Raw genomic sequence first — 15,780 nt, 5'->3', positions numbered from 1 at the left:
TTTTTTTTGCGGAACCAGGGATTGAACTCAGGCCCTCACGCTTGCCAGGGAAGCACTTATTCCACTGAGCCATCTCCCTGGCCCCCTCCTTACCTCTTGAGTGCTGGGATTAGAGGTGTGCTCTACAGTGTCCAGCTACTTCTGAGTTTTTTAATGAGATTCTTTTAAAGGCATAGAGCTTTTTTCAAAACATGCATTTCCTTTGACAACTGTGTTGATGTTTGGGAAGTTCTGTGTAACTTCGTAAGAGAATAGTGTTAAATATCAGATTTTAAAATACGGAGTTCAGAAAGGTTTATGACCTTTGTTTTCTCTCAGGATGATCAGACAGGCAATGTTACACATTGTAGAAGAATTAGGTGTCACCATTCAAAATACTGTACTCAGGTTCTGGGATAAAAGGTAGTCTCCAGCATCTGGGATAAAGATACTTTACTGTTACATCAGAAAGCACATGTTCTCTGAGAAAGGAGTGTTATAATAGTTGTTATTTAAGCATATAGGTGTCTTTTCCCTCCTGCCTATTTTCTCTTGATGATCTTTCTTGAAACAGAAATGCCTTCTTTTTTGAAAACTCCAATGGACTTAACTATTCGCACTGGTGCTATGGCCAGATTAGAATGTGCTGCAGAGGGGCACCCTGCACCTCAGATTTCCTGGCAGAAAGATGGTGGTACTGACTTTCCAGCTGCTCGAGAAAGACGCATGCATGTCATGCCAGAGGATGATGTCTTCTTCATTGCCAACGTGAAAATAGAAGACATGGGAATCTATAGCTGCATGGCACAAAATATAGCAGGAAGCCTTTCAGCAAACGCTTCACTAACAGTGCTAGGTATGTTCAGTGCTTTACAAGAGTGTCGGAGTTTTTGGTGCCATTGAGACTTGCTCTTGGTCTTTATGGGCAAGAGGAATAATTTAGAAGTTTCAGTTGTGATTCTTTGTGGTTGTTTTGCCACTTTGGGGAGGGTTATATCAGCTTAGGACATCAGTGGGTCAGCTACTTGATGTTTATCACATCAACGGAAAATCACTTTATTTTCTTATATGTTTGCTTCTGTTAATGTTTCTTTTTCATGTTTTTTCCACTATTGAGTGAGTTCCTTTTGAGAGTTCTGCTATTTAAAAGAACTCTAGTCATTTGGTGTTGCTTCATGCATTGGTACACAGAGAACCTAGGATAAGTTTGTTTTTCTTTAGTTAATTAAAATAATACAGAAAATTTTACCTGTCTTTGATTAGATTTTCTGTTTTCCTTCCTGTGTGCCTGTCATAATCCTGTATTTGTTTTTTTGAGTTGCAATTAAAAAATTTTATTTAATTAATTAATTAATTTATTTGTGTGTGTGTGTGTGTGTGTGTGTGTGTGTGTGTGGCCAGCTCAGCCCACCAGGGGGCGGGGCGGGCTGGCATGTGGTGCTGGGGGATTGAACTGTGGTCCCTGTGCTTTGCTAAGCTTGTTCTAAGTAGGTGCTTTAGACTACTGAGCCATCTCACCAGCCCTAAAAAATTTTAAATTGAGTATAATTAACAAAAATAGATGTATTTAAGGCATATAATACACTTTTACACAGTATTATGTTTTGAGGCACATATGTTGTTAAATACTTAACTCAAATTAAGCTGATTAACATATCCACCTCCTCACATACCTAAAAAAATTCTTAATTTCTTCCACTTAGAAACATTTTATAACACAAGAAATACTCTTACACAAAAGATATGCTCAGTATCTCACTCCCAGAGACAGTTGACATCATGATAGATGTTTTCTTGATACCTACATACATTAGTGCATTTTTGAAAATAAAAAAATTGGCAGTGTCGCAAATGCTGTTCTTGTCCACTGCGATTTCGCTTAAGGGAGTGTCATGGATACCTTTCACCCCAATAAATTAATGTCAGTAGGACATAACTAATTTTACCCCCTTCCTCTTGTCCCTACTACTCTCTATATAGCCCTTTCAATCCCTATTCCATTTCAGGGAAAATAGCTTTCCCCTAAAATTTTCCCTGACTAGTGTTTTGGTTTTTTATTTGTTCATATTCAAAATTGTTTCTTCATGGAACTCACGAAAAGCAAATTCTTTCAAATTCTGTTCCTCTGATGTCAGGACTTTTTTTTTTTTTAAATATATATGTGTGTGTGTGTGTGTGTGTGTGTGTGTGTGTTGTTTATATAATCAGAAAAACAAATTTATTGATTTAAAATTCTAAGATATAAAAAATAAGGGTGCATTACTCAAGCACTTAAAGGTTTTAGCATATTTAGCCTAGGTTTTTTTAAAATGTATTTTTATACAGTTAAGTATATCTGCTTTATTTGTGCTTCATATTGAATTGCAAGGATTACCCTATCATTAAAACAAAGTCCTTGTAAAACATTATGTGACTAGTATAATTCATTTAGTCATTTTGCTGTTAATCTAACTTTATATATTTAAAATATCTTTATATATAAATCTTTGAGCATCTGGAGATAGTTTGCCTAAGGTGTAATTATTGAGATAAGATTTAGGGCCTTTTTTTTTTTTTTTTTTTTTTTTCTGTTTAGGTTATTTTGGGGGGGGGGTGAAACTAGGGCTCAACACCAGGGCCTCAAAAATGCTAAATAAGTGCTCCACCACTTAGTGTATCTCTGGTCTCAGATTTACATTTTTGCTTTTTTGAGGGTCTCACTATGTCGTGCAGATGAATCTTAAACTCTGTGTGTAGCCTGGACTGGCTTCCAACTCTCAGTGATCCTCCTGTCTTAGCTTCCCAAATAGTGGGATTACAGGCATGCACCGCTAGTCTGGCTCAGATTTAGGTTTTTGTTGTTTGGGGCTTTTATTTATATTTATTTATTTATTTTTTGGGGGGGCTTTTATTTTTCTGAACCATCACCTTCTAATCTTCCCATGAGTATATGAAAGTGCTCCTTTTATTGTAGGTCCAGTAGTCTTAATTCAGTAGGACTTAGGGAATAAAATTGCATAACTTGATTCTTTAAAATGATTTCTTGTTAGAGACACCCTCATTTATCAGGCCTCTGGAGGACAAGACAGTAACCCGTGGTGAAACAGCTGTGTTACAGTGCATAGCTGGGGGGAGCCCTGCCCCTCGCCTCAACTGGACTAAAGACGATGGCCCACTGCTGGTGACAGAACGACACTTCTTTGCTGCAGCTAACCAGCTTCTCATTATTGTGGATGCTGGGCTAGACGACGCGGGGAAATACACTTGCATTATGTCGAACACTCTTGGGACAGAGCGTGGCCACATTTACCTGCATGTCATTTCGTCCCCCAACTGTGACTCTTCTCAGAGCAGCATTGGGCACGAGGATGATGGCTGGACCACAGTTGGCATTGTGATCATCGTCGTGGTCTGCTGCGTGGTGGGCACCTCTTTGATCTGGGTCATTGTTATTTACCACATGAGAAGGAAAAATGAAGACTACAGTATCACAAACACAGGTGAGTGGCTCTCAGATGACACTGTGCTTGAGTTAGAATGTAATATAGGATTTATTGGGAAAATAAGTTACCCTGAGGAACTGTGACATACTGCTTGATGGGAGGTGTAAGGAAGTTTTCTGCTAAAATGCTGACTTCCTTGATAGAACAGAATCTTTCTTTCTTTCTTTCTTTATTTTGGCAGAACCGGGGATTGAACTCAGGCCCTTGCGCTTGCCAGAAAAGCGCTTATTCCACTGTGCCATCTCCCCGGCCCCCAGAAACTGTTTTTGGAACTATTTTAATGATCTAATACTTCCCCAGGACTGTGTTCTCCTAGCTGTCATATGCTCACATGTTCACAGCAAGGGCTGCAGTTCTTAGGTCTCACTGGTGGTGGCTCTGTTTTGAATGTGTTACATGAACTGTGGTGGTCTCTTTGGTAGCATGGTAAAGTCCCATCGGGTGGTACAAGCTGCCTGATCGATCAGTTCTGCCATGTGCCACCATTGGTTCAAGCTGACAGGAATGTTTAATGCCTCAGGTTCATTTCCATAATTTTGCTGCAGGCAAGACTAGAGCATAAGTCAGTCTTTTACACCTCTCACACTGAAGTCTGCAAGAGAAGAGAAAGATTGTACAAGTGTGTCTATAGGTAAACTTGAACTTTAGCCAGGCGGGCATGGTGGCGTGTGCCTGCAGTCTCAGCACATAGGAGCCTGAGGCACGAAAATGAAGTTCAAAGCCAGCCTGGCCTACAAAGAGTTCAGGCAAGTCTGACCTGCAGAGTGAAACCCTGTCTCAAAAAGACAAAGAGAAAAAAAAAAAAAAACCTTTAACCTTTGGGGTTTGTTTCTTTTGTTAAGCTCCATCCCCCTTACTACTGGAGATTGAACCCAGGGTTTGTGCATTGTAGGCAAGTGCTAGACCACTGAGTTATCCATCCCCAGTTTTGGTAATAGTCCCAAAGTGAGAACACCAGTGTAAAATAGTAAAAAGTATGAAGAGCTCGTGGGGTCCTAAATCCTTACCGTTTTCCTGGGTAGGAAAACGCATTTAGAAAATAGTCTTCCCAGTGTTAGCTTCAGCTGCTCACCTTGAGAGTTACAGATGTCTCTTTTCACAGAGGAGCTCAATCTGCCTGCGGACATTCCCAGCTACTTGTCTTCTCAAGGAACACTGTCTGAGCCCCAGGAAGGCTACAGCAGCTCCGAAGCAGGCAGTCATCAACAGCTTATGCCTGCTGTCAGTGGGTACACACAGAGAGGCGCTGATGGTAAGGGCTCCTTGTTGTTCATGGTAACAACTTCACCCGGTCCTGTTGGCTTTTTACTCTGCATGTAGTTTTCTCATTCAGCCTAAGTGATATTTTAAAATTAAAATACTCAATGTAAACATGCAACTGCATGCAAAATAGAATGAAAATTGATTTAAGTCTTACCAAGTGAAGAAGTCCCTTAGAGAAAGCAAAAACACATCCTTAAACAGGGGCTTGAAGTATACACTGCAGGATTTGCTAAACCTCTATTAGTAAGGGAAGGGGTGTCCTAGGAACTCACTGCCTTCCAGAGAAAGCATCCTTCAGACCACTCCCGCGGAGGTGACTTTTGCTGACAGGTAGATCATAGGAAATTCAAAGGGCAGCAGCGCTTCACAACTTAAAATGGAGCCCGTCAGGGAGATGTAAAATAGTCCCTGTTCAGTGAGCTGGGCGTGGTGGAGCTTGTCTAGTGCCCTGGAGTCTGAGGGGGGCGGGGGAGGATTGCTATAGCTCAGGAGCTGCAAGATCATCCTGAAGACCCAGTCTCCAACAAAAGAACCTGACTTCTCAGCACTACTTGCCCTTTCTTGCTTCTTACGGCCTCACTTCAGTAGGGAGAGATGGAACATAGGGGAGTGAACTAAGCGACAGAAAGATTAGGTTTGATTCCTAGTACTATCTCTTCCTAGTACTGACTGTGAACAGAGTATGTATGATCTGCACTTCAGTTTGTCACTGAGTAGAGCAGCAGTACTTCCTCCTCTGGTTCAGGAATAATTTGTTCCTTTTAAGTAAGGATCATCTCAATATGGCAGGGGGAGCTCATGTATGGGTTAATCTAGCTATGAGCTCTGTAAGTACAGCGGTGCATCTTGGGTGCTTTGTTCACCTGGATATGTTCAGAAACCAGAGAATCTACATCTAGAACTAATCTACACATGAACTCTTCAGCTAAGCATTACTCTCTGCATTTTTAAGCATGTGCAGCAAAAATTCAGCACTCTTTTTGGGCCACAGGCCCTGCGTCCAACCCCACTGTTTGGCCTGGGCACACCTACCTACTCTACCATTGTAATGCTAGAATGGCGCACATTGTTTCTTTAATGTGACATCCTTCAGATACTTGGTGGCCTTTCGGATATGCATACCCTTGGTGGCCTGGGCAGTTTCACGTGTGTTCTTAAAGTGAACATGAAGATTTGAGCCTCTTGATTTGTATAATTTTGTGGGGTTTTCTGGGTCGAGAGAGTAGCAAGCCATTTTCACAGGTCACCTCAGGCCGCTTACAGGAAGAGTCCATTTTTTCAAAGATTTCTTAGGCTGAGTATTGAGGTCTCCTCTAATTGATAAATTGGATTTTATTATGGCCTGCCATAGAAAAGGGTGTATTTTAGACAAATGCTATACTGAGCTACATCCACAGTCATAAAGGGACTATTTCTGACTTTCTTTCTTTCTTTCTTTTTTTTTTTTTTTTTTTTGGCGGAACCGGGGATTGAACTCAGGCCCTTGCGCTTGCCAGGCAAGCGCTTATTCTACTGAGCCATCTCCCCAGCCCTCTGACATTCTAAAGAATACTTAAAAGTTTTTATTCTTTGAAATCTGTGAGAAATAACATTGCTTTTAAGATTCAATGAAATTTCTCATTCTGTCTAGTTCTAACATTCTGTTGATTGATGATGAATAGAAGACTTGCTCTTTATTTCTTAGAGTCTTTCCTTCATCTAGTTTTCAAAGTATGTAACAGTCCATGGAGCTTATTATTAAATTCTGTTACCTACATACTTGTCAGACAGGACTCCTAACTGAGGATACTTTTAGTAGTAATTGTTTTGTTTTTTTTTTTAAAGTATTTATTTGTGTGTGTGTGTGTGTGTGTGTGTGTGTGTGGCCAGCTCAGCCCACCAGACGGTGGGGCTGGCTAGCATGTGGTGCTGGGGGATCGAACCGCGGTCCCTATGCTTTGCTAAGCTTGTTCTAAGTAGGTGCTTTAGACCACTGAGCCATCTCACCAGCCCCCAGTAGTAATTGTTGATTAGCCTCTTGACACATGAAAGTAACATAGTCTTAGAAGTGAAACCATTGTAGCTTCTTGATTCCTGCTTTAGTCTCCTTAACCCAACTATATAACCTGGTGTGATGGCACACGCCTGTAATCCCAGCAATGCTGAGGCTGAAGCAGGAGGATCATTACAAGTTCAAGACCAGCCTGGATGAAGTGAGCTCAGAACCAGCCTAAACTGTATGGTGAGACCCTGTCTCAAAAAAGGGCAGGAGAGAGCGAGCGAGTGAGCGTGCCAGCCAGCCAGGCAAGCATATGTTTTATAGCAAAGTGCCAGCCCTGTTTTTGATCCGTTGATTTTAACTATGTTGGACAGAGATGGCTTAATGTAGTATTCAAGAGTATGGGCTCTGAAGCCAGGCTGGGTTTAAATTTCAGCTCTTCATTCTGGTAATACTACTTCAGTCAAATTACCTAGCATTTCTGTAATATAGTTATTATATTTGTAGAGATTGTTTTATTTATTCCTATGATAATCGTATCTGATTTAAAGGAATGTTGTAAGAGTTAAATGAATTCACAAAACTTGAAACTGCACATAGTTTATAAAAGTAGTAGTCGGCTGGCAGTGACAATGATAACTGTTGAAAAAAGCTGATGATTGAAAAACTAATTCCTTAACAGAAAAATGTCTGGATTCTTTCCATGTTGTCATTAGGTGGCCCTGGTACTCGGGTGATCTGCTCAGATTGCTATGACAATGCCAACATTTACTCAAGGACTCGAGAATACTGTCCATACACCTATATTGCTGAGGAGGATGTTCTAGATCAGACACTATCCAGCCTCATGGTCCAGATGCCCAAAGAGGCATTTTTGTCTTGCCCTTCCCAAGATGTTGCTGCCCTGGAGAACTTCGTATCCTTGGCAGACAGAGAGCTGTCGGCCTTTCCCACCAGCCATGAGAGGCTGAATGAGAAGAAACTTCCCTCTACACCAATGAGCAGTGGTAAGGAGTGCTTCAGTTTTGTTGCATTTTGCTTTCACCTCACCTACTTCATTTTGCCTTTTATGATACAGGTAAGCGTTCTCATTTGACAGGAAGCAAACAGGTTGGTATACTGGAATAACTGGCCACTGTTAAATGGTATAAATTAGATCCAGAGACTATTATATGTATTTCAGTCACAAAGTCTGTCTTTTCTTTTCTTTGGCAGAACCGGGGATTGAACTCGGGCCCTTGCGCTTGCCAGGGAAGCACTTATTCTCCTGAGCCATCTCCCCAGCCCCAATTACAAAGTCTTTATCAGGATAAAAACAACTTCTGAGAAATAATAAGATCAGCCTACTGACAGTTCAGAGGCAGCATAAAAAAATGAAAGCTTTCATATATGATATTAATATTTTCTGTCCTATCTTTACTTAAATAATGGAGATTAAAAAAATACTAAGATTATATAGTTTGAACATGATTTGGTGAACCTTTTTAGTGAAAAGACTTAAAAGTTTGGTTTGGTTGCTATTCTGTTTTGGTAAACACTGAATCTTAGCATCACCTGGGTGGGTGTTTTCTTTGTTCTGTGCTGTACGGTTAGGGCCATAATTGGGAAGGCAGTTTTGGGACTGTGTCTTGTTTTTGGCCTGGCCTAGGGAAATACTTTTGTAGAAGTACAGATCAGGCCTTTGATAACAATAGAGTAAAACACAATGCTTTCTGACTCTGAAGTCTGCAATTGAGCATATCTTTCTGGCCATCTGGGGCTTTAATCAACTGTCACTTCCTGTCAGCCTGAAGTAGAAGAGCACTGGAAGTAGGGTAGGTAGGCTTACAGGAAGGGAAAGTATGTAATGGTACTTTCAGGCATGGTTCTGGTAGGAATAAGAACATCTAAATGAAACATAAAATGTATTCTTTTGTTCTTTCTAAAAAAATGTTATTTATCATTTATTTATACAGGATCGTGCTACGCAGCTGCGACTTGTAGTGATCCTTCTGTCTCATGCCGTTTCAGTGGTGTGGTACAGGGACTTGAACATGGGACCTTCCACTTGTCAGGCAGGCACTTAGACCACTGAACTATCTCTCCAGCCCTGCTCTTTTGTTCTCAAGAGACCAGTTCTGTCAGCATTTCTTAACAGGATACAAATCAAAGAAAAGTACCATTTTTGAAGTTAGTTTCTTATTTTTACATTTAGTATCCATAAAAACAGTATACTGGCACTGAATCTATTTTTCCAAGTCCTAGAGGAGTCAGACAAAGTTTAAAAACCAAAAATGCACAAATAGCTCAGTGGATTAAAGCACCTGCAAGCAGGCGTAGGGGCAGGGATTGGATCCCTGGGCCTGCTGTGCAGGGCCTGCCCCCCTCCCCCCACCCCCTCCCCCACCCAGAGCGAGCTGAGATGGCAGTTGACACTTGCCTGCAATCCCAGCTCTTGGGAGGCTGTAAACAGTTGGATCACTGTGAGTCCGATATAGTAGTGAGACCCTGAGCACCCTGTAGACCCTTCCCTAAAATACCAAAAAAAAAAAAAAAAAAAAACAAACCCCAAAAGCTAAAAGTGCAGCACCTCTTGTTTTAATTCAATGCTGGAGGTTGACCAAAGGGAGATATCTCTGTCTGTCTATCTGTCTATCTATCTGTCTATATGCACGCTAAGCATATGTTCTCCATTATATGCCAGCCCTGGAACATCTCTCTCTCTCCCTCCCTTTTTTTTTGTATTTAGGACAGGGTGTACAGAGTCTTACTATATGATTGGACTCGTAGTGGTCTTCCTGTTTATAGCTTCCCAAATGCTGGGATTACAAGCATATGCCACCACACCAAGTCTTAATTGCCATCTCAGTGCACCCTGGGGGCGGGGCTGGCACCAGGCCCGGGGATCAAACTCCCAGCCCCTGCATCTAAGCAGACATGTTAATCCACTATTTGGCTGGCCCTACTTTTAGCCTTAGAAAGGTTTCATATTTTGAATCTAACCTGCAAGTAATGAAGGTAGGGAATGCCCTCAGGTACTTTAGATTCTTGCTATACCAAGTATATGCTAGAGGCTATTGGTGTCATTATTAATCCCAGAGGCTGTTATCAAGTCAGTCATGTGCCCTTGCTAGATCTAGGAATCTAAACCCACATTGTACCAAGATCCCCAGGTTATTCCTATGTATATTAAAGCCTGCACAACCCTCCTGTAGCTTACTTTTCACATGGGTTGTATTTTTATTTGGGGATGTTTGCTTTCAGGATGTTAGGCTGGCTTTTTCCAGAATGTATCCCATAAAGTTAGTACAGTTTTTAGTAAACAGTCTTTTGAGGAAAGAGCCCATTACTGCTGTAAATAAGAACAAGAATTACATATTTTTGAAACCAAAATATAAATAATCTGATTTCATGTAGCTGTTTTTAATTACTGTTTGTTGGTTATCTTTTTTTTTTTTTTTTTTTTCTAATGTATGTGGTCTGGGATTGAACCCAGGGTTTTTGCATCAACATACCTCTCAACTCCTTCTTATATTATTTTGAGATAGGGTCTTGCTCAGTCACTAAGTTGCCCAATCTGAGTTTTAACTTGTAACTTTCCTGCCTCAGCCTCCCGGAGTACTGGCGTTATAGGCACGCAACACTGTTTATGGCTTATTGTTGGCCTTACTAGAAGTTGAAAGGGAATGGTGGTTTATTTTTAAAACAGTTTAAGAGCACAGTTAAGGATGCAGTAATTATGCTAACCCATTATCTCTGTGTCCTCAAACTTCATTAAAATATGGATACCATTAAGTCTTTAGTCTTTTTCTGTGTATCTAAAGTTTTATTTTTTGATTTTTGAAGCAGCAGAACCATGAAATAACAGGTGAAAGAACATGATTCATAGTATAGTTTTAGAAATTACCTCACTAGTACATATTTACAGTCCATACCACAGCTTATGTTGCTTTTTTAAAAATCCTTCCCTTTCCCTCCTTTTTTCCTCCCTCCTCTAATTTTGCTATCCCAATTTTGATTCTTATTGATGTTAATAATATTGGTTCATGTTATGGCATTTAATGTTCTCATTCTAATTGGGTCCCTGTATGTACTGTACATGGCCTGTCCTTATTTCCCCTTCCCTTTTGCCTCACCTCTTGCCCTAAATTGATTGGGTTTGATGAGTAAAAGGATTCAGTGGACCACAGTTGAAGGGTTTCTTGTTTTTGGGTTTTTTGCTTTTTTTTTAATGTCTAAGAAGATGACAAATGCATGTTTTATCTCTGTCCTTATTGAGGAATATTGGGCATCTTTATTGCTTTGAGAATTTGGTTAAAAACAGGGCCAGAACTGGGGAGATAGCTTGGTGGTCTAAGTGCCTGCCTGGGAAGCACAAAGACCCATCGATCCCCAGTACTGCATGCTGTGCCAGCTGCACCAGGTGTGCTGAGCCAGCCATTAAAACTGAGGATTTATATATATTATATAATGTGTGTGTGTGTGTGTGTGTGTGTATTTACTTATTTATTTATATATCGTAGGGCACACACCCATAATCCCAGCATTGGAGAGGCTGAGTACTCCCCCACCGTACCCCCCCCACCAAAGCACATTAAGTTTTAGAAAATTTTGAACTTCTAGTTAATACTTATAATTTTTGTCTTTTCATTCTTAGAAACACTGCAGCAGCCTCTGTGGAGCATAAACCGAGAACCAGGCCTTCCTCGTCCTCCCTTTTCCCAGCAGCCAGTCCTCGAGTCACCACAACTGCATCAGAATGAGGACCTGGCCGAGACAGAGCCAGACTGTTCTTCCCCTATGCCCTGCCACAGGTTACACGACCATGCTTTTGACTTTCGTAGGACTCAGAACATTCAAAATGGTAGTGAGGACACATGAACCCACATCAGGATGAAATTTGGGCAGAGACTCAAGTTAATTGATCTTGTATTTACTACCTCACAATTCAGAAGAAACCCCCAAGTCAGCATGTGCTTTACTCTTGGTTTATGATTACATCTGACTACACTGAGGTAGGCCTGATGTGTGTTTGGGCTTACACTTGACAAGGAAAGGGTCGTGGCTGACAGAAGTGAGTGTACTAAGTTGCAAATATGTGGCACTGGCAGAGGAAGATGTGGAGCAAACGTTTCCTGACAGTTCCGGGGGATGTCCCCAGGTGTCCATTGCCTGTTGGGAAGTGTCTCATTGCTGCTTAACCTGCTGGATTGTCCTAATTCATGGTCTGATCCTGCAAAAACATCGCTGCTTTGGTGTTTCTAGTTTGCCTTCCAACGAGAAAAAATAATTTTGAAGCCCTCTGAGAAGTGCACCTGAAGTCCTTTCCTGGGTTTCAACAGGCAATTGAGACCAGGGCTTTGATATTCAAGGTCCTTGGCAAGAATCCTAGGTTGGTTTGACCAGCTGGTATCAGGTCAAATGTTTTTATATTCTTGTGAATTATTATTATTATTATTGTTGTTGTTGTTGTTGTTTATCCCTATTGCCCCAGAGATCTCACTGTAAATATGTGTGCATTTATAAATAATTTTTCTATTCTTTAGCTGTGTGTTGGTGATGTAAATATTTTTGATATGTTAAAATTATATATAATGTGTAGCTATTGTCAGTAACTTCTTAGATCAAAGAGTTTATATAACTTAGTTAAGTGAGGTATAAAAACTTTGTTTAAAGAAAAACTTTAAAGTTCTAAAAACTTGCTGTTAAGTATATAGAGGTGGGGTACTTAGTAACTGCATACACACACAATCTTGTGTACTCAACTGCTTCTTTCAGGCCTAAAAGTTCCTTTACCTAATCATTTGTCACCCATGTACAAGAACCAGGCAAAGTTCCTTTCAGCATGAAGTCTTACTCTTTCAGAGCCTGACAGTTTGTCATAGTTGTATGAACCAGAAGACTTGAGAACAGTTTTCAGCAAGTTAATTCATTGACGAGGAAACCAAAGATTGCTTCTTTTCTGTTGTTTTTAGTTTCTCTTTACTAATGCACAGGGTAGCTTAGAAGGGAGGTGTACTCTTAAGACTAGAACATACATCAGTTTTTATGCTGTAAAGCTTTGGAATGGTCCTTGTTTGTACATGTGACTATTTAAGGCAAAAAGTTATCTTGAATTTCTGATCAAAAAGATTTATGTAAGCAAAGAATTTAACACTAATGAAATGTGATGAACTAAAGTTCTTTGTGCCTTAAGATTTCCTTATATAGGCAGTTTAGTTCTGTTCTAAATCTAATATTAGTCTCTTACTAGATAACTTTGTGTCTTAAATAAAAACACCTCTAAGTCATTGTACATTTCCAGGGTTCTAAACTCACATAATTTCTCAGCATTTTGTCAGAAAGTTTAACTGGATTTCATACTTTTTCTTTGAACAACCAGTCTTTTGTTTTTTGAACTGTTGTTTACACTCTGAATTTGTTTCTTTTTTGGTGGTACTGGGAATTGAACCAAGAACTTTCATATCAGTGAAATGAGCTATAAAACTAGCCCATTTTTAGTTATTATTTTGAGACAGGATCTCTCTAGATTGCCCAGACTGGGTTTGAACTTCATGATCCTCTTGCCTCAGCCTCCCAGAGTGCTGGGATCACAGCAGTCCCTTCGATCTGCACTCACCATTGTTTTTTTTTTTTTTTTTTTTTTTTTTAAGAACTCAAAGTTTATTTTAAAATAACACCAAGGGATATAAAACATTCTATAGAAGAACTTGATAATGTAATGAGTACTCTACCTTATGAAAATCCCTTTATTTCCAGCAACAAAGAAATGCTTACCAAATATGATCGCCTATACCATACCCCTAGAAGATCATGCCAGTAAATTCAAGTAGAAGTCATCACAGATGTGTTTTATGCACTCACCGTTTTTACTAAGTTATGATAATAGTTTGTACTAGACTTAACTTCTCACTTCCTGGCTTTGTTCCCTACTGGCTGTGTAATCTAGGGCAGGTCTTTTTACTTCCCTAGGCCCATTTTCTCATTTAGAAAATGAGGTCCTTTACTAGATGCTTAAAGCCCCTTCCAGCTATAACGTTCTATGAATCTGCAATTCCCTGCAGGAACCAAAGAGGATTATGTTACTTTAATAAAAAGCTGCTTTTATGAAATATTTGTTAGCATAGGATGAATGTTGCTGCTTGCTCTAAATTGAGCCAGATTTATTTCCTCTGTAGGAAAAATAGTGGTCAAAAAAATACACACAAGGGGAAACAAATATTCTGCATGCAGGTGTGTGTGCCTGTGTAGCCAGGAATTGAACTCAGAGCCTTCATTCACACTGAGCTACATCTCCAGCCCTTTTTATTTTTTATTTTTTAATTTTGAAACAGTCCAGCTAAAACTAGGCCAGGCTTGTTTACAATCTTCCTTCTTGCTGCAAGTGGTGTGATATAAGGCCTGAGCCACCTGGCCAATACTCTGCTTCTAAAACAGTATCCATAAACCTAAAGAATCTTGTTTTAGGTGAGAACTCACCCACTGCTATCTAGAGCAGCAAGTCTGACTACCAGTATTACACCTACCTCACCAGAGGGTCAGGATTAGCTGAGGTGTATGTACAACTAATTTGTGGCTAGTGTGTGCATCACTTACCTTTCTGGTATTCACGATTACAGCACACTCACTAATTGAGATCTTTCTGAATGGGCAGAATGGAGTTATGACTGCATGACCAGACACTGCACCCATGGGCGTGAGCTATCAGATGGGACAGAGCAGAATAGAGGCTGTAAGCCAGTGCACTAAAACGGCTCATCCAAAGTGCCACTTCCACGTGTCAGCAGTGGTCTTTCTGTACTGTGGTGTTAGGCCAAACTCCTGGAGGTTCACGGTTTTTCTAGTGTCAGTTCTTGTGACCAAAACATCCTCCACAGATACTCCCAGCTTTCCTAAGTAACTAGTTAGGAAATTTTAAATGTGAAGGGCCTACCACTGACCTTACTAGCATAAATTCTAATGCCAGGACAAGGAATTCCTGAAACATCTTTATTACATGTATTTTTCACTAAGCGAAACACTGACCTAGTGCTTTGTTTTTAAAATAAACAGGATCAGTGGCTCACTGGTGTTTCTTTGCAGCATGTCTAATGTTAAGTTAATCAGGGACGTTGCCATGCAAGGAAGACCTGAAAGACTGAAACACTATCTTCCCTGCCCAGTTACCACTTCATTGCACACATCGATGTTCTTTGTGTCCCTCATAGGCTATTCTCCAAGCCTGCCTAGAAGAAGTAGCACCTATTCTGCCTGGAAGAAAGTAGCTGACGCAGTAGCTTTGTGCGCCTGCTCATTCCCAACATGCAGGCTATTCTGTAGATCAGGAAGTATCAGAACCCAGTCCAGTGTATAGTTGCCCCTGAAGTGCCACATCCAAATGACTTAACTGTGTTTTTCTGTAGCGTTCATGTTTTAAACAGTTGCCTGCACATTGCCCACTGAGGGGTTGTGAGAGGAACACTATACTGTCAAGCAATTTAGACTCCTTATCCATTTTCCTGTGAAGAAGGATCGTAGGAAAGGTGATTATAGGAAAGGACAGAAGCCGTCTAGCTGGTGACATATGTATAATCTTACTAGTAATTTTGTATAAACTAACAAATATATTTATCTGGCAGTTGGAATACTCAGACTTGCAGGGAAAAGATACATGCCAAAGCTAAATGATCACCTTTTCACAGTGTTGAAGAGATTTCTGCTTGAGGTGGATTATGGGCAAGATGAATTTTTTTTTTTTTTTTTTCCTGGAACCAGGGATTGAACTCAGGCCCTTGTGCTTTTCCAGATGCAATCAGACTTAAAATTTTGTCCTCTCAAATCTTGTATATTCATTTTAGAGCATTTCAGATTTTTTTCACACTAAGAAATTAAAGATTGAAGTTGACGAAAGGAACGTTAGCGACCCCGTTGAAATGGAATTGGAATTATGGTGTTAAATATTATATTTGGTGTTTTACCTGTGTATTAATGGTTGGCCGTATTTCATAATTTTAGTATCCACAGAAATGCTAGAGGCTAAGGGAGCAGCAGAGGTAAGTTTGCTGTTTAGTGTTTTTTATTTTTATTCCTGGTGCTGGCTGTGAAAACCAGAGCCTCATG

General features: G+C 40.3%; 1 protein-coding gene across 3 annotated transcripts in view; it reads left to right on the top strand.

The window, feature by feature from the left end:
• The window catches only part of Lrig2 (leucine rich repeats and immunoglobulin like domains 2), a 61,770-nt gene extending 48,943 nt beyond the window's left edge, over positions 1-12,827 (top strand). For all 3 annotated transcript variants that reach the window (XM_023701732.1, XM_023701733.1, XM_004641701.2), the window contains 5 exons: positions 554-835; positions 3,009-3,458; positions 4,564-4,713; positions 7,419-7,709; positions 11,339-12,827. In XM_023701732.1, the coding sequence (XP_023557500.1) occupies positions 554-835; positions 3,009-3,458; positions 4,564-4,713; positions 7,419-7,709; positions 11,339-11,562 (1,397 nt within the window). In that variant the 3' untranslated portion in view covers positions 11,563-12,827. The remainder of the gene's footprint in view (positions 1-553; positions 836-3,008; positions 3,459-4,563; positions 4,714-7,418; positions 7,710-11,338) is intronic.
• The last annotated feature ends 2,953 nt before the right edge of the window (positions 12,828-15,780 follow it).

Source organism: Octodon degus, unplaced genomic scaffold (genome assembly GCF_000260255.1).
Source record: "Octodon degus isolate 3935 unplaced genomic scaffold, OctDeg1.0 scaffold00140, whole genome shotgun sequence".
Lineage (NCBI taxonomy): Eukaryota > Metazoa > Chordata > Mammalia > Rodentia > Octodontidae > Octodon > Octodon degus.
The sequence above is the reverse complement of the archived record's forward strand: the minus strand, read 5'-3'. Positions and strand labels throughout refer to the sequence as shown.